Raw genomic sequence first — 25,129 nt, forward strand, 5'->3', positions numbered from 1 at the left:
ATTGAGCAGGGCAAGAGTTTCTTAGCCGCCTTCACTGCCATCTCATAGGTACATCAGCCAGATGTTCTCGTGGGATCATCACGAGCCCACTGCCACCCTTGCTCTAGCTATCTCAGCTCTTTTCCCATCCTCCGTAGCTCTGGATTATACCATGGGCCCGGAGAGGGTGCCGGAGGGTGATTTTGTCAATGGCTTCAGAGAGTCGGCTGTGCCAATCCTCCATCAGCTCATCCAATGAACCACCAGGGGGCATTAGATCCTGCAGAGCATTCTGGAATTCATTAGGATCAAGTAGTCTCTGCAGGTGAGCATAAATCTGCTTGCCACCTAAACAGGGTGGGGTTGGGATACTCAGCCGGGGCATCAGGGAAAAGTGGTCTGACCATAGAACAGCATCAGCTGTTACCAGATCCATATTTAACTCCTTGCCAAAAATAAGATACAACATATGATCCACTTAGTGTTTAGGAACCAATACAAATTGGGAGATTAACAGTGACACCATGGATGACACTATGTCCCCAGCCTGAGAGGAAGCTGCACCATCAGCATGGACATTAAAATCCCCCAAGACTAGTAGTCTGGGGTGTTTCAATGCCCAGCCTGAAATGGCCTCCCTGGCAGGGTATCTGTTGGTGCTTTCGGCAGTCGGTACATCAGCCAGATAGCCAAACTCTCCTCGGCTTTCCACACAAACCCAACACATTCAATGCCAGCGATTTTTGGAGTGGGGAGTGCCCTGAAGGAGAAAGACTCCTGGATAAGCACTGCCACCCCCCGCCCATTAGTCCGTGAATAGTGAAGGACAAAAAAACCCAGGGAAGAGATCTGGGAAATTAGAGGCCAGTCAGTCGAACATCGATATCAGGTAAGTTGGTGGAATTCATTATTAAAGATAGAATTAGTAGGCACATTGATGAAGAAAAGGTATTGAGGCTGAATCAGCATGGATTCTGTAAGGGAAGATTTTGTCTCACTAATCTTTTAGAGTTCTTAGAGGGGGTGAACAAACATGTGGACATGGGTGACCCAGTAGATGTTGTTTACCTAGACTTCCAGAAAGCTTTTGATATAGTTCCTCATCAAAGCCTCCTACGTAAACTCAGCAGTCATGGGATCAGAGGATAAATCCCCTTGTGGATTAAAAACTGATTAATTACAGGAAACAGTGAGTATAAATGGGCAGTTTTCACAGTGGAAGGTGGTAAGAAGTGGTCTAGGTCTGGTGCTTTTTAACTTGTTTATTAACAATTTGGAATTGAGAGTAAGCAATGAAGTAACTAAGGCTGACTCTAGTTCAGAGCGATGAGAACCGGGAAGGACTGTGAGGCACTCCACAAGTATCTGTCAAGGCTGGACAAGTGGGTATCAATATGGCAAATGAGGTTCAGAGTGGGCAAGTGCAAAGTAATGCACATCAGAGCCAAATATCCTAACTATAAATATACATTGAAGGGTTCCAAAGTGGTGATAACTGACCAGGAGAGAGATCTTGGGAGTCATGGTAAACTCGTGGGCACTCAATGAAAGTAATGAACAGTAGACTTAGAACAGATCGAAGAACTTCCTTTGAGCTGCACAAAGTAATTAACATGTGGAATTCACTGCTGCAGGAAGCTGGTGGCAGCTACAAACACAGACTACTTCAAGAGGGGATTGGATAAACATATGGAGCAGAGGTCCACAAATGGATATTAGCTTCAACATAAAGAGAGAACACTGTGTTTGGGGCAGTGATGCTCTGTATTCTTGGTGTCTGAGGAGCAAGAGTGGGAGAGCTTCTGGAGTTCTGGTGTCACTGGTGGACCCCCTTATGGCACCTGGGGTTTGGCCACTGTGTGACACAGAGTGTTAAACTGGATGGGCCATTGGCCTGATCCAACATGACTTCTGAGAAATGGAAGATTGCCCAGAGAGCCCTCCGATGACATGGGCTTCTGGGGCAATCTCCCATTTCCCAGTAGGAGGAATGCTGCCGCAGGGTACAGCCTTTCTCATATGTCCTTCAGCACCATTAGTATGATGAGAATGACACTACACTGTTTCAGTGTGATGTCATAGGGGCCTCACGGGCAATCTCTCATTTTCCAAAAGGAAGGACACCGGAAGCAAGTAGCTCTTTGCTCTCTTTTTAGCATTGAAGTGCCCTTGGATAGCCCATGAATATCGGCAGCCCTCCCTGCTAAACAATGTAGACCTTTGCTCATTGATTACCAAGACACTATCACAATACAACAACTGAGGCCAGCACACTGCTCGATTCAGATGCAAAAGAAAAAAGGGAGTTAAATCTGTCTGTCTGGATTTCAGTGACGTGCTGCTCCTAATCATATGCTGCATGAGAATCTTTTACTTTGTAACAGAACTGAATGTCCCTAAAGGCATTTAAGAAAGCCAGCCAATGCCTCTGCTCAATTAACAGTAGGAAAAGGAATGATACCCAGCCTTGGCATTTCGCTAGTAAAAAAGCATTTCACATGCAAAACAAATACAAATTTCCCTACTACATTCACAGAAATGCCTTTGAGCTGCACAAAGAAAAAAGTGAGCAGTGTCAGTGTCTGAATCACTTTTGGTGTTCCCACAAGGCAGCCAAATGGCTCTCAGAAGTTATCCAGCCTTCCCTTTCCAGTTCAGATTGATTTTTCTAGCTTTTGATGAACTGTAATCTTAGATGACAGCCATCCTTAACTCCTAGCTCTCTTCCCTCTACCTGAATATTTTCTTTTACATTTGAAGAAACACTTTGTTGTCATGTTTCTGCCTAATATTCTGAACTCGGGGCCTAAAGAACAATTTGAGATATGCCTGACTGGCAGCTCCAGTGCTGAACCAGGAGCCACTGTACAGTATGGATACACGGAATCCTATATAGGTCAGCAAAAGTTAAAATAGAGGAACAGAACCCAACACACATTTCATTTTGACACTGTTCTCTGTTTTCAGTGCTCTGTTCCTAAGAAACAGGAACGGTGGGGGAAACAACCAAATTAGAACAAGCAACTCTTTGGGGATGCTAGCTTTGACCGAGATGCACCCGGCATGCGGAAAACACTTTGTTTAAAGGACGCAGCGAAGCATAAGAAGTGCTGACACTTAAGACTTCCATTTCACAGGCCTCCTCCCTGTTAGACCCAATGCAGCATGTGTATATGGCAACACAGGCCAATGTAAATTTCATGGTACTTATGAGCAGGGTAGGAATTACCTGCACCAGATCAGCAGCCACATTTAGTTTGAGATGCAGAGACAGCTCTTCCAATGCTTGGGCCAAAGACTCGCAGTCAGCATAGAACCCAGGCAACTGAAATAAAATGAACACACAATAAATTAGGTCAAATCAGTATGAAAATTTGTTTCAAAAATACCTTGCTTACCCCCAAATTTCCCTATTCACTACCATGAAGGCGGCAGAACCACATACGATCTCCTCCCTCACTAAAGTGAAGTGGGAAGCCCATGAGGCAAGAATTCCAAATTGGAGGATAAGCAAAGCTCTAAAAATGTGGAAGAACCCAGACCAGGTGAGGTCTATCTTTGCAACAAATACAAGAACTAGGAACCATGGGATTATCAGAAACAATTCAAGAATTAGAAAGCCACCACAGAAAATGGGCAGATGCATAGAGGCATAAGCTTTAGGGCAGGGCCCAGATTTGTATTTCCTCTAACAAAGCAATTACAGCAGGGTCTTCATAGAGCTCAAAGTCTGCATAGCTTTATACTTCGTCTTTGCCATCTGTACTAACTTGAAGTCTGAAATATGCTCAAGTAGAAATATAATGTAAGGCTATTCATCTCACTGTAATTATATTTTAATATGAGAAATCAGCTTTTCAAATGAATAGATTATATCGTCTACTCATCAAATGACATGTCAAAAGTCTGTGACAAAAGGTATTTGACTGATATGCAAGTGTGAGATAACCACAAAATAGTAATAATTTGATTTAAAATGTGGATGAAGTTTCAAAATGTCTTAGACATGCACAGACTTAAACACAGATTTGATGAAAACCCAGAAAATGCCACAGCTATACATTGCATCAGATACAGGGTTGCAATAAAAACAGCATCCTTGCATCTTATTTATTACAAGAATTACACCCCACTTCTCCCAAAATACAGTTAAATCTCATTAAGCTCACTCCTCAAGAAAATGATTGAAGTTTAAACCCCATTAAAAGCCCTCACAAATAAAATGGCCTTACAGTGCCTCTTAAAAACATCTTAAGATTATATCCTCTGTACTTCCCTAGGGAGACTGTTCCATGAAGTAGGAGCCATTAAAGAGAAAGATACCAAGCGTGCTATCTAAAGCAGGGAAACAACTAGAAGGTGGCAATCAGAAAATTGTGTGTGTGTGTGTAAAATTTAGCATTAGAAAACTCAATTGAGGACAGCATTAATTTTAATATCAATAGAGTGGACACAGGGAGGTATAGCAGCAGAAATCAGACAGGCGAGGTAAGGAGAAGGGAATTCAGATACTAGTGAGCTCTGATCCTTCCTAATCAGCTTCCCCCAAGAAGGGTTGCCAACCGATGCTGGTTAATTTGGTGTCTGTGGTGGAGTTGGAGTTCCTTGGGCTGTTGCTCCTGAGGAATATAATGTCTATGACGAAGTTTGTACTGTGCAGAGCTGCGCAGGATTTCCATAGCAACCACAGGTCTCTCTCAATTAACACACATAGCATTACATATTCTGCACTTGGAAATGAAGGAGTTTAATGTGGTTCTATTGTTCTGGACAAATCAATATGGGGTTTTAAACTAAGGACAGTGTAGAATCCTTAGATCCAAAAAATATTCTGGCAGCTCAGGGGATTTGTCAACTGGCATGGGTAGCAATTGTGCTGCAAAACATATTGGCTCCTGGAACGGGAGGCCACGTGGGTAAGTAAACATGATTTGTCCTAACCATCTTATCCTACATTCTAAGGGATAAAATGCCTCTGATTCTCTGAATACCTAGGGGTTAGGAAGTGACTGAGACACTAGCTTGAGCAACAGCGGAAGAAAACTGGAGCTTTTCCATCTTGGCTGCACTCTTCTTTCTAGTGTACTTATTTATCTTCATTCCTTCCCCTTCTCCCTCTGAGCTGGAATGTCATATTCACATTCAATTCACATTCACAGACACAACACAATGGGTTACACAGTCTGAAAGGGTCTGATTTTCCTACTATTTTCCTCCAGGTTAGTACACAGCATCACTCTTGTTGCATGGCATAATGAAGCAGAGAATGGCCAAAGAATCCATTAAATATTTCTTATTGTTATAACTCAAAACTCTTTTGTCATCGGCTTTTGTTAGACCACAAGTAAACATGCATTTAGAATGCTGTCATCAAATAATGAGGTCCATCTACCCAATTACTTGGTGAGGATGAGACATCCAAAATAGTTGCTGATTCCTGACAATGTATTGATTGGAATGTAGCTGAATATTGCTATAACTGGAAGGTCCTGTTGTTACTTCCACATGGAAGGAAAGATCGTAAACTGTCATTCATGCCATCTAAGCTAGACAACTACAATGAGCTCTACATGTGTCATCCCTTCCTGAGTGCCTAGATAATGGGGCTGCACTCAACTGTAGTGGTTGTTCATGGGAGACTAGCGAGCTGACTTACCAGTCCTAGGAAGGCAGGTTTGAGCTCTCCACTGAATGCAGACTGCAGGACCACTTTTCCCACCACTGCATCTCTCATGACATTAATGTCCATGGAGCAGTGCTTTGCAAAGGTGAATGAGGATGATCATGTTGCAGCCTTGCAGATAGACTCTGTGAAAAGCAGCCAAGACGGACTGGGCTTGAGCAGAGTGAGCATGATGCTGCAGTAGGCAGTCAGCTTGTGCTAATTTATAACACAATTATTTTGGGGAGAAACTGGAGCAAAGTTCAAAAGATTACTTGAGTATCAAAGACTTTCAGATAAGGCGAGTCATGTCACAGCACCTGGAATTCACTGACCCTTCTGGCTGATAGATCCAGTTGGTCAGCCATGTTGGTCTGACGTAGTACAACAAATTTAGAGTCCAATGGCACCTTTAAGGCCAACAAACCTTCTAGCTGATGTGATGGCAATCAGAACCACTATTTTCATGGTGAGGAGACAGAAAGAGCAGGTGGCCATGGGTTCAAAAGGTTTGCCCATGAGTTTTGAAAACAAGCAACAAGCTCCACTGAGGAACTGAAGGTCGGTCTGGGAAAATTGATTTAGTAACCCCTTAAAGAATATTAGTTGCTGTAGATTTTCCGGGTTGTGTGGCCGTGGTCTTGGCATTGTAGAGCCTGACATTTCGCCAGTAACTGTGACTGGCATCCTCAGGGGTATAACACAGAAAGATGGAGTACTCTCTGTGTCAAGGTGAGAAGAAAATGGCAGGCAGGTAATTTATATATACTCCAGAAGGAAATAGAATAGTTTGGATTCCCTCTGTGTGAAAGGGATCTCCTTTTGATGGAGATATGAAAGCATGCTGTGGAGTCAAAGTAGACCCTTAAATAGGTGGATGAGAGTCACCCCTGGACTAGGACCGGGAGATATTAGAGGATGCTTTCAATGGAACATATGACCAGGTCTAATTGCTAATCCTTGGCCCACATACAGAAGCATCTACATTTGACAAAATAAGAATTCCAGATGAACAGCTTTCTGGCATGGAGCAGAAAGTGTTTCATGGGTTCAGGGAATTGGTGGTTGATTAATATTTGGGTGCAGGAATGGTCCCTGTAGAAGGAGGCTGTGCTCCTTGGGAAGGAGGAAGTACCTGTTGGGGGTCTGCACTCGGAGTGTTGGGAACCATATTTGCCTTGGCAAAAATGAAACTATTTAGATGGCTGATGTGTGCTCTTGCCTCACCTTGTAGAGGAACCTGGGGATTAGTGATAGGGGAGGAAATGTATACAGCAGGCCCACCGTCCATTGGATCTGAAGAGCATCCCTCAGGGAGCTCAGGTACCATGCACCTTAGGAACAAAAGAATTTGCATTTTCTATTTTACTTGGAGGCCTGACTTCAAAAAGGATGTGGACAGAATGGAGCAGGTACAGAGTAGAGTGACGAGGATGATCAGGGGCCTGGAGACTAAGCCCTATGAGGAAAGGCTGAAGGACTTGGGAATATTCAGTCTGGAGAAGAGGAGGTTGAGGGGGGACATGATTGCTCTCTTTAAGTATTTATAGGGCTGTCACTTAGAGGAGAGCAGGAAGCTGTTCCTGTTGGCAGCAGAAGATAGGATTCACAGTAATGGGTTTAAATTAAAGAAGAAGAAGAAGAAGAGAAGAGATTGGATTTATACCCTGCCCTTCACTAGCCAAAGGTGTCTCAGCGTGGCTTACAAACTCCTTTCCCTTCCCCTCCCCACAACAGACTCCCTGTGAGGTAGGTGGGGCTGCGAGAACTCTTGACAGAAACTGCTCTTTTTCCAGGACAGCTGTGTCAGAGTTATGGCTTGCCCAAGGTCATCCAGCCAGGTGCAAGTGGAGGGGTGGGGAATCAAACCCGGTTCTCCCAGATTAGAGTCCGTGCACTTAACCAGGCTGGAAGGTACTAGCTGGATATTAGGAAAAACTTTTTTACAGTAAAGTTATACAACAGTGGAATCAGCTGCCTCGGGAGGTGGTGAGCTCCCTCTCACTGGCAGTCTTTAAGCAGTGGCTGGACAAACACTTGTCAGGGATGCTCTAGGCTGATCCTGCATTGAGCAGGGGGTTGGACTAGATGGCCTGTATGGTCCCTTCCAATTCTGTGATTCTATGGTAAGTACAGTTCAGCCTCTTGCATATAATAATAATTTACCATTACCTGTTTAGGGCAAAGGTTTTCTGTGATCCACTCCTTTTCTTCTGCAAATCTGAACTGTGTAAAGGAATCACCTATAATAACAAATGTAAAAACATACATATATAGCACATATGCTGTAAAATGAGTTGTAGAAATGTGGACAGGGTTCAGTATGGCAATTAGAATGTGGCTCCAGCATCCTATCTGAAGAGTTTGATGTATTTGTTAAAAGTGTACTGATTAAAAATTAAAGACCCACACACCTACCCTAAAATAATCTTACAACATTTAATTAATTTTAATGTAACTTAAAACTAAAATTATTTTTAAATTCATTTCATTGGGCTTCTAGCCTGCCCTAAGCTACAAGCAGGCTCAGGGTGGGTTACAGCAGATAATAAATACATGATCTAATTTCTAAAACTACAAAACAAGCCTTAGACAACTGTAAAACATCAATAAATAACAATTATAACAACTGGTGGTTTCAACCAGTTATTCTATATCCAACTGCTCCCGTATAAGTTCCCCACATGTGTGCGGATGGATGACAATTAGTGTGGATGGGGCAGACAAAGGACAAATAGATTGTCCATAATAAGCAGAGCAAGCAATGCAGAGAGGGGGAAGCCAAGATAAATAAATCTACACCACCTCAGCCATCGGCCTGGTGGAACATCTCTGTTCTGCAGGCCTTGCAGAACTGCATTAAGTCTTGCAGGGCCTAGATCTCAGCATGAAGAGTGTTCCACCAAGCCAAAGCCAAAAAGGCTCTGTGTAGAGCATAGTCCTGTGTGGAGTGTGCTACAGTAGTCCAGCCTGGAGGTGACCATTGCATGGGTCACTGTGGCTAGGTCAGGGGGAGAGAGATAGGAAGCCAGTTGCCTGATCTGGCGAAGATGGAAAAATGTTGATCTGGCAACATTTGTGACTTGAGCCTCCATAGATAATGAGGCATCCAACATATCAACCAGACTCTGTTGGCACGGGTACCAACAGCACCCCAACAAGAGCCAGGAGTTGGATCCTCACTCTCGCCCCCCTCCCAGCCTAGGCATGAAATCTCCGTCTTCAATGGATTTAATTTCAGCTGGTTCCATTTTAATCACCCAGCCACAGCCTCCAAAGCCCCAGCCAGAATATCTGAGGTGGAGTCCAGTAGGCCATCCATTAACAGATATAGCTGGGTGTCATCAGCATACTGATGGCAGCCCAGTCCAAAGCTCCAGACCAACTGGGCGAGAGGGCGCATATAGATGTTAAATAATATGGAGAAAGGAATCGCCCCTTGTAGGATGCTGCATACCAAGGGATGAGACTATTTCCCCAAGCACCATCCTTTGTCCCCAACCGTGGAGAAAAGAGACAAGCCACTATAAGGCCGTCCCACATATCCCCACATCAGCGAGGCGGTGGGTCATAAGATCATGATCGACCTAACTGAACACTGCTGTCAGATCAAGTAATAACAGCAGCACTGTTCCGCCTTGATCCAGGTGCCTCCGGCTGTCATCTGTTAGGGCGACCAACAGTGTCTCCATCCCATAGCCGGGAAGGAAGCCAGACTGGAATGGATCCAGGATCAAAGAGTCATTCAGGAAAGCCTGAAGCTGTTCAGCTACCACTCTTTCAACTACCTTACCAAGGAATGAAAAATTTGAAACTGGGCTGTAGTTGGCTGTATCAGTGGGATTCAGGGATGGTTTCTTTAACAGTGGTCTCACCACAGCCTCCTTTAAAGCCCCTGGGAAGGTCCCTGAACTCAGGGACAAGTTGATAATATCTACTGGGGGGGGGCATATCCTATCACTGCTGACTTTTATGAGTCATGATGGGCACGGATCCAGAAGACATGTGGTCCCCCTGACTGGATCAGTGGGATCCAGGGATTGTTTCTTTAAGAGTAGTCTCAGTACAGCCTCCTTTAAAGACCCTGGGAAGGTCCCTGAACTCAGGGACAAGTTGATAATATCTGCCAGGGGTGCCCATATCCTATCACCACTGGCTTTCACGAGCCATGATGGGCATGGGTCCAGGAGGCAGGTGATGGGCTTCACAGCCCCCAGAATCCTGTCAACCTCATCCTGGGAGAGTCAGCTGAAGTGGTCCATTACTGGATGTGAAGACAGCTAAGAAGCCTCCAGTTCTCATACTGTACTATCACTAGTGGCTGGCAGGTCCTGGCGGTGCGACAAGATTGCTAATAGCCAAATTATTATCTTTTCACCCCTTGAATGATCTAATTATTCTGAACTGTTGAGCTGGGCAAGAGCTAGTGGATGCAACAGAATTCCTTCTTTGTCTCCTTCACTGTCATCTCATAGGGTTTCATAAATGTCCTATAAGATGTCTTTGCAGCTTCGTCACAAGTCCACCGCCACACTCGCTTAAGCCATCTCAGCTCCTGTTTCATCTTTCACAACTCCAAGGTATACCACAGGGCTAGTTTGGTATGGGAGCAAAGATATATAAATAAAATAGATAATAAATAAATTACATCAAAAATAAATAATAATTATAACAAAATAATATGACATAAAAACCATCTGTGGTAGTGGCACCAAAACTTTGGAATGCCCCCCCCCTCCATCATGCTTGGATACATATCTTTTGAACCTTCAAAAGAGCAATGAAGATTATCTATTTTGTTTTTAGCTACTTTTTAAAGTAAAACACACTAACTGAGCTATTGCAGGATATGCTGTCTTTATTTAGAATCCACTTCATTAGACACATGACCTGAATTCCTAGTGAGTATATATATCCATAGAGGAAGCAAAACTCTGAACAGCAGAGTGAAGAGGAACAGCATGCACGAGGTATGATCTCTGTCAATTCTGTGCAAAACTCAAAAGTATATAAGATAGGCAGAATGAAAGTGGTCTGTTGATCTTCAATTTTAGTTTCTACAGCACCACTGGTCATTTGCTTTTAAAATCAGCTGCCTGATTACTGATGTTTTTCAGCCAGCCCTTCTATTTTATAGAATATTTGCAACTATAAATTTTGATTTCATTGTAAGCTCTTTTAAGGGTTTTACTGTGGAAAAGAACACACATTTTTAAAAATAAACATATAATCCAGAAACTGCAAAATGACTTGAAGAAAAGTAGACAGGATTCTGTGTGAAATTATAATGCCAAACCACATCCTTAATTTTTTTAAAAGTAATGTCTTTAAACCAACAAAAATAAAAGGTAATTAAACATATGTTTATTTGTTTATTAAAATGGATTTTAAACTGCCCTCCTCCATAAAGACAGGGCTCAGGGTGGTGGAAAAAATACATATAATTAAAACTGTTAAAACAGTAAAAATAAAATATCCATCTAAGTGTGCAACAAACAGGAAAGAAATCCATCTGAATGAAAGTTAAATTTCATGGTCACCACCAGCGAGACTTTAATATTCCACAGAAGACTGAAAGATACAATGGGTCTAGAATTTCTGTGCACAACTTCTCCTTTGTACTACTCCTGGGGAACTGTCACCTCCCCCTTTCCACAGCAACCCCAAATACCCCCAAATGCTGCTCTTGGGAGATGAGGTTCCCCCAGAAACAGTATGAAGGGGGGAATTTGGATCCAGCCCAGTAGACTCAGCTGCCCACAGCACACTCCTGCCTACCTCCTTTATTACCACCAACTGAAGTTAAAAAAAAGTTAAGGGACATGGGAAAGGATGGCTTTGACTCACAAAACCTTATACTCTTGAAAATTTTAAGTGCTACTGGACTCAAATTTTCTATGGGCAGATGTAATGTGTACTCATGAAGAAACAATAGAGGAGGCACCACCCCAGGGGAGGAAAGGAAAGGCCCTGGTCAATGGATTCTTATGGAATTTGTTGACCAATTGGGGACTCAGAAGGGCAACAGAGGCCTTCACAGTGGACACTAATCTATTTTGCTAGTGCCTGGGCAGGGTAAAATCTGGACTAGGCTGACTGGGCTGCTGCTGCTTTCGCTTGTGCTTTTGTTTCTTGCATGAGGAGCAACTCCTTTCTGCTTGGACCAGAATCCTTCTTTTGCTGTGTGTTGGGTTTGGTTTAGAGCTAGGTGTTTTTCTGGCTACTGCTGTAATTTTGCTTACTCAGTTTATGTTCAACTTCAGTATTATTTTATTAACTCATTCAGACTTGGGGGTGCCAAGCTGCATATTACCTCAGATTTATTGTCTCCTGCTTGGCACCACCATCACCCGGCCTCCACTGCTGCTCAGTGGGACAACAGGGAAAAAATGGGGAGCAATCAGTGTCACACTGACACTGTAATTTCCCTTTCAGTGAGAACCCAGAAGTGATGTCAGCATATCAGGGCAGCACTCTAGGATTCACCCAAAGCTCTGCAGTAAAACAGTTAAGAGTGACACTGATTATGCTGTCCTCACTCCTCAGACTCTCCCATCAGTTGGCAGTGTTTGGCTGGCAATCTTATATTCAGTGCATGAACTGCATATTTGCAAAGTATGGACTCAGCATATGTCAGCACAATCTGAGATAATATGCAGCTTGATTTCAGTTTTTATTTATTTTTCCGATTAGTAGTGTAGGATCCTTCCTCCCTACCAAGCCCCAATGGGTGCTGACTTGGGATGGGCATGAACCTCGTCACGAGCCTAATTTAGTCACAAACATCACCCAGTTTGTTGTTTGTAAGCAACTGTTTTTTTTTTTTGGGGGGGGGTAACTCCCTAAATCCAATCCTCACCAAACTTGGAGGGCAAGTAGAGGAGAGTCAGCTGGAGACTCGCTGTGAGTTTGGCATGTCTAGCCCACAGGAGGGTGTAGCACACCACAAACCTCACAAACCATGAACTGGTTTGTTAAACAGGAAGGTTTGTGAAGGTTCATGAAGGATCATGGTTCATGAGACCCCACAAACCACGAACTAGGATGAACCTCCGTTTTCCCGATTCGTGCCCATCCCTAGTGCTATTGGATTATGCAAAATTTCTCCCTTGATAATGTTTAGGGTGTATCACTGTACCTTTGGCCTGGAGTGAGCAGGGAAAGAGGCTCACTGACTCTGAACCAGCATAGGTGATGTACTCCTGACCCCATGAAAAAAGTTTCCACATACTGGCCAATATAACATCCAATGACAAACACAGAGCTATTACTCACAAATACCAAGCTCATTAATAATATTCTGGAGTGCTTCCCAATAGCACCTTGTTTGACACAGCAATATAAATTTATCACAGAGACCTTAGCTCAAAGTGTATTAGTTAAATATGGCAAATTAAATCAACTACTGCAATTCCAAATGCTGATAACAACTGGTTGATCATCTGAGCTGCTATTAGTTTTCTGAAGATGTAACAGAGGGATTTCTATCTGATAACACTTGCATTGTACCTCTTCTCTTCAGAGGACTAGTTAAGCTGGGGAAATGAGTTGACTGATTCTCTTTGTATCTACAAATATTATATTTAACATCTGACAGCTTCTCTACTTCAGAAACAGTCACTGAACACAAAAAAAGGTCTGATATCCATTCCAACAAACTACTGAAAATTTGTTCCTTGAAGCAGTCAGGCACAATCAGATTGAAATGAACTGAATTAAACCATAAATGAAACCAGACTTAATGATAAACTGTCTTTTTCAAATATATAAAGATTACAGTCCTCATGCTGCTTAACACACAGTGCTACTAGCAATGTTCCCTCTAAGCTGTGGAGCCTTGTGAGCAAAAATTTTACTTTGTGAGCGACTGGCATTAAAGTTGTCAGCGAGTGATTTGGCTACTGCATAAATTCGTTTGCTCTGGAGTCCCATCATTCCTGAGCCGAGACAAAAATGGGTGAGCCGGAGGCTAGAAAACTGTGAGCTAGCTCACACTAACTCAGCTTAGAGGGAACACTGGCTACTAGTGAAATCAGTAGGAATTTGCCCAATGGAGCAGTTTGAGGATGGCACTTAAAATCACAGAGTAAGATTCTCTAATACAGAAGAAACAACACTAATTCACAGAATCAAACTGAATGCAAATTAGGTTAATAAGAATGTTGGTCTAACCAATTATCTTTTAAAAAATTCTCTTAGCCTGAAAATAATTTCCTTTTACACCATGCATACTAATAAACCATTGGACAATGCCTGTGAATGCTTTCATATGGCAGATCATAATTCCAATAAAAAGAAAGTGGAATTGAAAAAAATGAGGCTTAAATGCACTTGAACTAAATGTTTGTAAACAAAACATTTTCTGTTACTCTCTCCAAGTCAATGTAATCACTTCTCAAAATGCAAAGATAATATTAAAAAAGAAAACAGAAAAGAGATGCTAACTATGTTTCATTCCAGAGGTGACTAATAATAAATAAAACAATAAACATTTGTATCCCAACCTTCCTTCTAAAAGATCTGGGCAGCACACATGGGAGTTACTCCATTTTGTCCTCCCAACCACTCTATGAGGCATACTTGGCAGAGCATGTGTGACTGACCCTAAATCACCTGCTAAGTGTCATGGCTGATCAGAAATTTAAACCCTGGCCTCCTAGTCCAATATTCCAAGTTGTTTCTAAACATACAAACATGCATACACATTTCAGTCTAACACTACCTTGGTTCAAACTCATGCTGAATCATGGCTTGCTGCTGCATGAATGGAATCTATACCTATTACTCTTGTGCCCTCACCCTCGTGCAAATGGAGTCAACCAGAAAATCCTAACTTAGTGCAAATCATAGTGTCCTATTTATTTATTTACAATATTTATATGCCACCTTTCTGCCCTCATCAGGGCCCCTAAGGTGGCTAACAAATTAAGAACATAAATAATAAAAACCTGTCTTAAAAACTATTAAAAGCAAACAAATGCACATAAAAATTTGAGGGCAGAGGATGTCCCCCTTCTCCTCACTTGCAATGGCTTCTGAAGGTTTTTTTTATACTGTTCATCCTGCCCTGGGGATAATCTAAGATTCCAGATTTCTCCCAGAAGCCCTTAAAAACATGACACACAACAAACAGGAATCAAAGTTAACATTAAAGACTTGGTCTATGGCCACTAGTTGAAAGGGTCTCATTGCATGTATGCACATATAACTGTGACCTATACAAATAAAGTTGCCTTGTCTGGAATGCTATGTCCTCATTTATTTATTTTAAGTGTGGTTGGGCACTGCAAGCTCCCCCCGCCCTGGTCTACTCAGAGTGGCAGTGGCTTTCCACTGTAATGTCCCCCTTTGGCTGTGGATTCCCAGGTTAGAGTACTCACTCAGGGACCCTTCTCAGGTCCATTCAGCAGAGACAAGCTGGCTCAAAACATCAGCCATTTATTTGCAAAGTGACAACTTCAGCTGGCACAGAAACAAACTGAAACTACTTGAGTTCCACTCCATTGAAATACATTGCAGCTCAAAAAAAGTTGCAAAGAAAATGCAGAATGGATTTTCCATTAAGGTTTCAGTCTCGGGCAAGTGATGCTCTGTATTCTCGGTGCTTGGGGGGGCAACAGTGGGAGGGTTCCTAGTGTCCTGGCCCCAGTGGTCGATCTCCTGATGGCACATGGTAATTTTGGCCACTGTGTGACAGAGTGTTGGACTGGATGGGCTATTGGCCTGATCCAACATTGACTTCTCTTATGTTCTTCTTACATTCTTATGTTCTTTCTGGGCCCAGATAGACTGCTCTGGGATTGGAATGACAGCCCCAAAGCAGAATTCCATTCCCAGGATGCAGCTGCTATTCCCAGGGACCGTCATTCCACTCTGGGGGATGTCATTCCAGTCCCAGAGTAGTTTATTAGGGCCCAGAGAACTTAAAGGAATCCATTCTGCATTTTCTTTGCAACCGTTTTTTTTTTAGCTTTAGCCCAGAGGAGCTTCCTGCTGGAGGAGAAACAGGTGAAGATAAGGCCCAACCAACTGGGAAATTCTGCAGCCCTGATCTCCCTCAGAAGGGTAAAGACACCTTAGGACAGGCAAGGGAGAGGAGGGGTGGAGAAAAGAGCCACAGGCCGGATTAAAGCCCTGGGCGGGCTGCTTCCAGGCCACAGGCAATAGGTCTGATACCCCTGGTTTATGGCAAACCATTATTTGTGGAAGTCATTAACTGACTCCACACAAACTGAGAGGGATTTGGCATTCTGCTTGAACACTGCCATATTGTGTCAAGATTATATATTTCATATAAATATAAGCATCATTATGAAGGCTAGCAATAAAAATATACCCTAAGATAAACACTGTTGGAAATAAAAATAACACAGCAAGGCATAATAAAAAAAAAAACTGATGCTAGGAACTGACATGATAGAAACAATTAGAATGTTTAACCATTGCTAGAGGAATAGAAGAAAGCTGTAGAAGTAAGTACTCCAAGAGTTCACTCTGCCAAGAGAAGCACAAGATGGAAATGCAAACTGAAATACATCTTGTCAGGAGATAAAATGGAAATACACACCAGAGCAGAGACGGTAACAAATGATGGTGATGCAAACCCTCTGAGGTTACATAGCATCTAATATTATACAGTGATCAGGATACAGCGGTGTTCTATATGAACTAAGAGCAGCAGCAATCTTTAAGTAAATAGGGGGATTGAAAGAAGGGATATGGGTTATTATTACTGGCTGCTCAAGGAGTGTTACTTTTGTGCCAATAATAATGGTGTTAACAGTTACCATTACTACAGCTAGATGTTATGGTCACAATGCAATCCTTCTTCATGCTGAGAAGGAGAAAGCAGTGAGCCGAGTGACAAACAAGGGAGAAGAAGGGAACAGAAAAATTCATTTAACCCCCATCTCCTCCCTCACTGCTTCCTTCTCGTCACTCAGCCCTAGTACCCGATCTGAGCAGATATACTCTTGGACCTGGTATGAGTAGCTTCACGAAAGTGCAATTTCATGGTACAGAGAACAAAGTGAAAGGCTGAGAAAAAAATAATTTATCTTTTTACAAAACTGATGCCCTTCTGCCTTTCTGCCCTCATTAGGGCAAAAAAAAAAAAAAAGACTAACAAATTAAAAATATCAATGTATCTAATTTTCAACATGGCCAGATAAGTGGCTACTTAAATCCAGAGATTGGAGCCACATAAACAGCTAAAACAGATATTTCTACAAACCTGAAAAAGCCCCAGGTTTGCAGGAAAAAAAATCTGTACTCTTAAACAAACAAACAACAAGAACATTGGGTGGTTAAAACTCCCCAAATACTAGACGCAGCACCTGTAGCTTTAATGAATTAATGCTGTCTTAATGGTGTTGAAGGGGTTGCTAGGAGACCACAACAATATTGCTAGTCTTCAAACTTTGTTTCTGTCAGCAAAAAACAGGGCGAGGGGCCAGGGCTCTTTTCAGGATTGATTTGGCCTTTGAGGGAGAACACATCAGATCCCAGGCCTGGCAACCGTCACTGGCAATTTGATACCATGTAACTTGCATGACTCACCCAGGACTGGCTGCATACTAATGTTCAACAGCAGCCACCCCACAAAAGCCAGTGTGGTGCAATGGTAAGAGTTTTGCACTAGAATCTAGGAAACCATGATTTGAGTCCGCGCTCTACAAGGGAAGCTTGCTGGGTGACCTTGTACTTGTCTTACCCTCTCAACCTAAACTACCTTATGGTTCTTGCTGTGAGGATAAAATGGAAGACAGAAGAACAAATGAGCTGCTATAGGTCCCCATGGTGCAAAAGACAGGGTGTAAATGAAGTAAATAAGTAATAAATATTGCTGAATACAGGAAGCAGGTAAAAGGAAGGTTAGTGGGGCATGGGAAGGAGAGAGGGAAGCAGGAGACAACTGCACAACTGGACCAGGTCTGGCAGCCAGCACTGTGCAACTCAGCCATAGTTTTCCTGGATAAAGGCTGCCAGAGCAAGGGAAGGCAGGAAAGCTGAAGATGGGAGGGGGGAGTCAGAAAAGGGAAGAGGCTATGGGGTCTTTCAGGAAAGGGAAAGAAGGACTCAAGGGAAAGGTGGAAATGAGGTGTGTTCCCACTTATCTATTCTAATAGCCACACTTGTACATAATAAAAACACATCTTAAAAACCATTCAAACCAAACAAAACACATAATTAAAAGAATTAAAATCAAAGCTGAAATATCTATACAAAGACATTTTAAAAGACAATTAAAATATAGGGCAGAAAGAAGAAATCACTGAGGCAACACCAAACAAAAAAACAAAAAATCTTCCCCCCACTGGCAGAAGACAATAACAGATGGGGACAGATGAGTCTCCCTGTGTGTGAGACTTTTGGAGCCATGACAGAGAAGACCCTCTTCTGGGTCACCAGCTGCCTAATCTCAGAAGGCAGGGGCACCTAAAGCAGCACCTCAGAAGCAGTGTTCCCCCTAAGCTGAGTTAGCGTGAGCTACCTCACAGTTTTTTAGCCTCCAGTTCACACATTTTTGTCTTAGCTCAGGAAGGATGGCTCCAGAACAAACTAATTTATGCATGTGCTGCTTGATGGTGCATACTACTATACCAAAGGAAATAATCCCTATGTTCTCATCACTATTTATTTTCAAGGCACAGATGTGACTTCAGAAAGGAAATGTAGTAATGTTAGCTATGGTCAAATCACTCGCTCACAACTTTAATGCCAGTAGCTCACAAAGTAGAATTTTTGTTCACAGGACTCCACAGCTTAGAAGGAGCATTGCTCAGAAGATGTCTGTAGTGGTTGGGTAGGATCATAAGATAGTAGGCAGTCTTTAGAGTATTCTGGTCCCAAGCCATATAAAGGTCAATACCAGCATCTTGAACTGTGCCCAGAAACAGACCAGGAGCCAGTGTAGATGTACCAAGAATGGACTGATATGGTCCCTTACAACCCACTCCAAATGAAAAAAGCTACACTCTTGTAGGTTGCATAAATATCAAACAGACCACTGACTTTTCCATTGCTGCTTACTAGTATCACTAAAAAGACAATATTTACATATATAATTTTGATTAAATCACTGTGTTATAGCTCTTAGATGTGTGACAAATGTGTTTATTATCCATACAGTACTAAATTAACATCTTTTGGAAAAAAATTCCCCAAACCACCTGGCATGCAATATTCATAAGACATAATTGATCATCCAGATGGCAAGTTGGTTTTTCAGTATAACTTTAGTTAATTTTTATTGTTTATGGATAAATCAGAAATTTCAGTATGAAGATAATTCTGCTTATGTACTCCCTCAACAGAAATAGATATACTGGTGACTGTCTTGTAAACCAGACATGAACTTTTATCTCTCAAGTTTGTTTTTCAACGTGTTCTCTATCTGCCTACCTAAGCAACTATAGGTAAGAATTATATGTGGTTTGGGAAGTGCATCATGGATAGCCATGGTATTGTTAAATCTGCTAAAGATATTGGGTTGGATCCTATGACTCACAAGTGAAAGACACTGATGGAGGTAGACCTTTCCTCATCTTCTTTCCCAGCAGCCCTCAAAGCTTGTAAAAAGCTAGTGTTGAGGGTCAACAGTGCATTGCGGCCAAAATGCCAAGAAGCACAAAGGAGCGAGAATTGGGTAAAATCAATCATCCCCCCTCTTATGTGAATGGAAAGCTAGAAGCATATGCTGCTATAAGGAGCGAGAATTGGGTAAAATCTTATGTGAATGGAAAGCTAGAAGCATATCCACAAAAGGTAAAAAGTTCTCCACTGTTCTTTTGGTCACTGACTAAACTCTTTTAGAAAGATCTGAAAATAACTGAGAACTGGTGGCTACTGGAAAACTTTGTACAGTTGTGCGAGGACAGATCATTGTGGAGGCTGATCCAAAGCATAGCATAGTAAGAGCAAGATGCCGTTGGCTCAAGGAACCTCTAAGCTACTTGCCTACCACATCTCACTCCCTCAGAAATTAGGGAAATCGTTGCAGAAATACACTCTGCAGAAATACACTCCACCAACAATTTTACTTATAGGAGGGAGCAGCACAACCCAGTTGTTTCTTGTCTTTAAAATGGCTAGAACAAATAAGAACATAAGAACATAAGAGATGCCAATGTTGGATCAGGCCAAAGGCCCATCCAGTCCAACACTCTGTATCCCACAGTGGCCAGAAATACCAGTGCCATCAGGAGGTCCACCAGTGGGGCCAGGACATTAGAAGCCCTCCCATTGTTGACCCCCCCCCAAGCACCAAGATGACAGAGCATCACTTGCCCCAGAGTCCCTATCTATACCTTGTGGCTAATAGCCACTGATGGACCTCTGCTCCATATGCTTATCTAATTCCCTTTTGAAGCCGTCCATGCTTGTAGCCGCCACCACTTCCTGTGGCAGTGAATTCCAAGTGTTAATCACTCTTTGGGTGAAGAAGTACTTCCTTTTATCTGACTGAGAGACCATGGAAATACAACAAATAATATATCCAATACTTGCATTTGGAAACAGTACCAAAGATAAAAGTTGTTACATTCTTGTCTTTCCCACTTCTCCTGTCAATACATTGTTGTATGATTTATTACAAATTACTATTGAAATGAACACTTAATTCTCTTTGAAGAGGCAGTTTGGAACTCACATGTACCTCAAGAGTGAACGTTCATATACAGATGGTGAAAGTGAATACATTACCATCCTTGCATATCTAACATACTTGTTTGTCGGTTTACTAGCAGCTCACAGCCAACCAATATCTTTTTTACTGGCACCTTTTAGAACAAGGCCTAAAAATATGCATTTAAATCACATGCCAGAGGGCAACGCAAGCCATATAATTTTCAGTTATTTTGCTCTGATCCCCATACAGCATACGTTCAATGGGGGGGGGGGGGGAGAGAACAGCATTAAAATTGCAGGTTTTAAACAATAGGCTCTTGGAATTCTGTAATACAATTTTAACATAAATATAACAAAGGGTGGAAACAGCATGATCAAACACCAGCCAATAACATGAGGAAGATGAGCAGTTTAGAAAAAGAAGAGTGAACTATCTCATGAGGGAGCTAATAAGGCTGAAGTTCATGACAAGCCAAGCTTTATTTGTGCTGCTTGATGGTGCATACTACTATACCAAAGGAAATAATCCCTATGTTCTCATCACTATTTATTTTCAAGGCACAGATGTGACTTCAGAAAGGAAATGTAGTAATGTTAGCTATGGTCTATGAGCTGGTCTCTCAATGAATGCAGTTATGTCTGAAGTCTTTTTATATTGATGGTATCAGCAGGGCTTGAAGTCCTATATATAAATCCTTTATGAATAATTAACAGAGGTGTAGGCCTAAAATATCTGAGCAGTTTGATGCTGGGGATCTGATGTTTCACATTTATGCTCCATTGCCCTGCTATGCTAGACATCTTGAGCTGCAAACCTTAGACTTACAGCAGCATCAAACTGGGAGGGGACACACTCACACACATTTAACAAACTTGATAATGATTTAAAATATTAATACTAGTAAATCTTCTAGATTGTCCAGTGAAATATCCATAATCTCACAAAGGTTTATAAGTTTATGTACAAGACATTTTATAAACATTAACATAAAAAGTCATCAACATTAAATTTTATCAGCTTTTTTGTCATGTAAATACACACACACAATCCTGCCTTTCCTCATGGCTCAAGTCATCTAACATATCACAGTTAACACATTGCAATCTGAAAAACAACAGATTGAGAATTCAGGTACTCCCCTTCACCCAAAAAAGGTCTGCAGTGCCTCCTGAACATTTCTAATGACACTTTCCTCAGGGAGCCTGTTCCACAATGGGCAATGGGGGGAAAAAACCCAGGCTCTGGTTGATGTCTGATTGGCCACCTTAAATGGGAAGCATGTAGGTGACAGCCTAAAAACTTTGGCCCAGAAGAATGCATTTGGAGACTTGGATAATGAAATACAGAATGGGGTGTCATCCACATATTGATGATATCCAACCTAAAAGCTCTGAGTGATCTTATTCATAGGCCTCATATAGATATTTAAGAGTGTGAGTGAAGAACGTCCTGGGGCACTTCACAGGACAAGTTCCACCCAGCTGATTCTGCTCCTCTAGTGGAAACTCTTTGTGTCAAATCAGACTAAAAAACCACCAAAGGGCTACTCCCTTAATGCCAGCTCCATATTCCAATCGATGAATAAGAATGGAGTGGTCAACTGTATCAAAGGCTGCTGATAGATCTAACACTATCAACAGGGTTGTCCAGCTTTAAACAAAGATCATTCACCAGTGCAATCTCTGTTCAAACCCAGCCCTGAAATCAGATTGAAATAGGCTGGGTCAGATGTGTCACCCAAGGAACTGTGAATGTGCTTGGCTACCACACACTAAGTCACCTTCCAGAAAAAAGGTATATTGAAGACAGAACCATAATTGGCTAACTTATTATTAGCCAATGGTTGTTTAAGCAAAGATCTAATAACTGCCTCCTTCAATGGTCATGATAGAATCCCCTCAGTCAGTGAGGTGCTAACAATTTTAACCAATGGCTCCAGTACGATTTCCTGGCATGATTTTAGAAGCCAGGATGGGCTCGAATCAAGTACACAAGTGGTGGCCTCTCACACCCCCAAGGATGCTGTCAGTATCCATTGGTATATATTTCTGACACATTAGGTACCAGATTTGCTCTCAACTTGGCCTTGAAGTTGGACAAAAGAGATTTTATCAGAAAGAGCCTTGCAAAAACTTCACAACTAGGGTCAAATCACATAACTGACAGGGTTGGACTGAGGTGTTATCACGAGGAACTTTAAACAATTGAGCTGGACAAGATTCAGCTGATGCAATGGTGGTGGAGAAAAAAACCTGCAAATGGGCTCCGTCTTTCACCAGCATCACTGTAGTAGTCTCCCAATATTCTTAACATCCCTAAGCTCTCTGACAAATCTCAGTGCTGGGGGCCTACCAGAACATGGGAGAGGATGCCAAGGAGCATCCCTGTTATGGCCCCTGCCAGCCCATCATTCCAGGAAGCTACAGGGGCCTCTACAAGGGATGCTTTCAAAATCCCCCAGAGCCACCTGGAAACCAACAGGATCCATTCATCTCCAAGGGAAGTCCATTTGAATTAGTCCACAACCCCTGCAGAAAATAACACATAAACACAGAAACAAAAGAAATAAAGACACCTTTCTATTTGGTACTGTTTCCTTTGCAATGGAGGGGTAAATCTTCATCTCCTGTTGTCTTATCCCACCCTTCATGCATTCACAGGGAGGCTCACCAATATACAAAATCCAATAAATAATAGTTAAAACCACATAAATAACATGATAGCATTAGAATAGTCCAACAATTAATACAATAGTACAGCTTAGAATTAAAGCTTCAGATATAACAATTACTCATCATGTCCTCCTAATGTTTCCTGTGTGCAAAGAAACTCCTTTTGGTTTGCCCTGACAGAAACAGGAGTGTCTCAGCCTGCAGTTTGTTTTTTTATTTGGCTACAAGGATAGCAATCATGAGCCATTTATTTTCAAATTTTAGGTATATTGGTTTGTTACCCCAGCTATGTATCCAATTGCTATATTATGAGTAAAACATTCCAAAAGCTATTGGAAATAGGACAATGAGCATACTGAACTACAAAGCCAGGGATGTGTTTTTCTAGAGGGAGTTCAGTGGATACAACATTAATTTGGCTACCATATTCCTCAGGAGAATACTATTTACCATGGAGCCTTATGCTGATGGAAAGCATTATTAAAGATAAGATTTCAAGCATATAGAAGGATATGCCCTGCTGAATAAAAACCAACATGATTTCTGCAAAGATAAGCCCTGTCTCACCAACCTTTTAAAGTTCTTTGAAAGTGTCAATAAAGATGTAGACAGGAATGAGCCAGTAGACACTGTTTATTTGGATTTCCAGAAGGCTTTTGACAAAGTCCCTCACCAAAGATTCCTGAGCAAACTCCAGAGTCATGGGATAAGAGGACCATTCCTCTTATGGATTGGAAATTGGCTTGAAAACATGAAGCAGAGAGTAGGAATGAATGGTCAGTTCTTGCAGTGGAGGGACATGAGCAGCAGGGTCCCCTCAGGGATTTGTACTGGAACCAGTGCTTTTCTGCTTGTTCATAAATGACCTGGAGTTAAAGGTGAATAGTGAGGTGGCTAAGTTATTTAGGGTGGTTAAGACAAAAATGGATTGCAAAGAACTCCAAAGGATCTCTTCAGACTGGATGAATGGGCATTAAAATGGCAAATGAAATTCAATGTGAGCAAGTGCAAAGTGATGCATATTGGGGCAAATAATCCCAACTTCACATATACACTGATGGGATCTGAGCTGGCAGCAACAGACCAAGAAATGGACCTTGGGGTGGCAATGGATAGCTCGATGAAAATGTGTGTGGCTGCTATGAAAAAAGAAATTCCACGCTAGCCATAATTAGAACAGAAATAGATAATAAAACTGCTGCTACTATACTGCCTTTATACAATTCTATGGTGAGACCACACTTGGACTATGGTGTACAATTCTGGTCACCGCACTTGAAAAAGGATATTGTAGAGCTTGAAAAGGTGCAGAAAAGAGCAATAAAAATGGTTGACAACAGTGTGAACAGAATGCTGGATTAGATGAGCCTTTAGTCTGATCCAGCATGGCTCTTTTTATGTTCTTATGAGCTTCATCAAGGTTAGAAACTAAAATTGAGAGCCAGTTTGGTGTAGTGGTTCAGAGTGCAGATTCTAATCTGGGAGAATCAGGTTTGATTCCCCACTCCTCCACATGCAGCTGCTGGTGTGACCTTGGGTCAATCATAAATTCTTTCAGAGCTGTTCTCTCTCTCTCTCTCTCTCTCTCTCTCTCTCTCTCTCTCTCTCTTTTTTGCTCCCCAATGGGGAACTTTTTATTACATTTTTATTAAAACTACAAACTATAACAGAAATAAGGGAGGGGACTACATTTAGGGGATAAAGAAAAGATACCCACTACTGACTAAAAACCCAAGAGAGGAGATCCTCTGATCAGCTTGAATACACATCTAGTTTTAATCATATTAATCTCATTACAAACTGAGTCACATATTCTGTTAACTTTTCCCACATCTTAAATTTAACTGATATAAGGAAATACCCCAAAGCATCTCAATTCAAAAATTTTCAAAGGCACAGTTCAGAGTCCTTCAGCCTTCACTTCTTCTTGTCCAGTCCCTTCTGCAACTTATAAGGACTTTTAGGAGCTGCTGCCCCTTTCTCTGACAGAGAGTCCTCTCCGGAAGAACCCGAGTCCAGCTCGCCACTGGACTTGCTGTCCTCTTCTTTTTCTTCCTCCTTTGGCCCTCCCAGCTGGACTCTTAAAAATTCTCTCGCTTTCAGAACAGAGTCAATCTTTTCTTTTTTATCCATGATTTTGAAGGTGACGCCTTCTGAAATTAGCCATCTATATCCAATTGAATTTGT

General features: G+C 42.0%; 1 protein-coding gene across 1 annotated transcript in view; it reads right to left on the reverse strand.

Moving 5' to 3' along the window:
* The window catches only part of AVEN (apoptosis, caspase activation inhibitor), a gene marked incomplete at its 5' end in the record, with an annotated part of 153,251 nt that overhangs the window by 9,812 nt on the left and 118,310 nt on the right, over positions 1–25,129 (reverse strand). The window contains 2 exons of the mRNA XM_015409323.1: positions 3,209–3,304; positions 7,814–7,884. Of these exons, the coding sequence (XP_015264809.1) occupies positions 3,209–3,304; positions 7,814–7,884 (167 nt within the window). The remainder of the gene's footprint in view (positions 1–3,208; positions 3,305–7,813; positions 7,885–25,129) is intronic.

Source organism: Gekko japonicus, unplaced genomic scaffold, assembly GCF_001447785.1.
Source record: "Gekko japonicus isolate JY-2015 unplaced genomic scaffold, Gekko_japonicus_V1.1 scaffold613, whole genome shotgun sequence".
NCBI lineage: Eukaryota > Metazoa > Chordata > Lepidosauria > Squamata > Gekkonidae > Gekko > Gekko japonicus.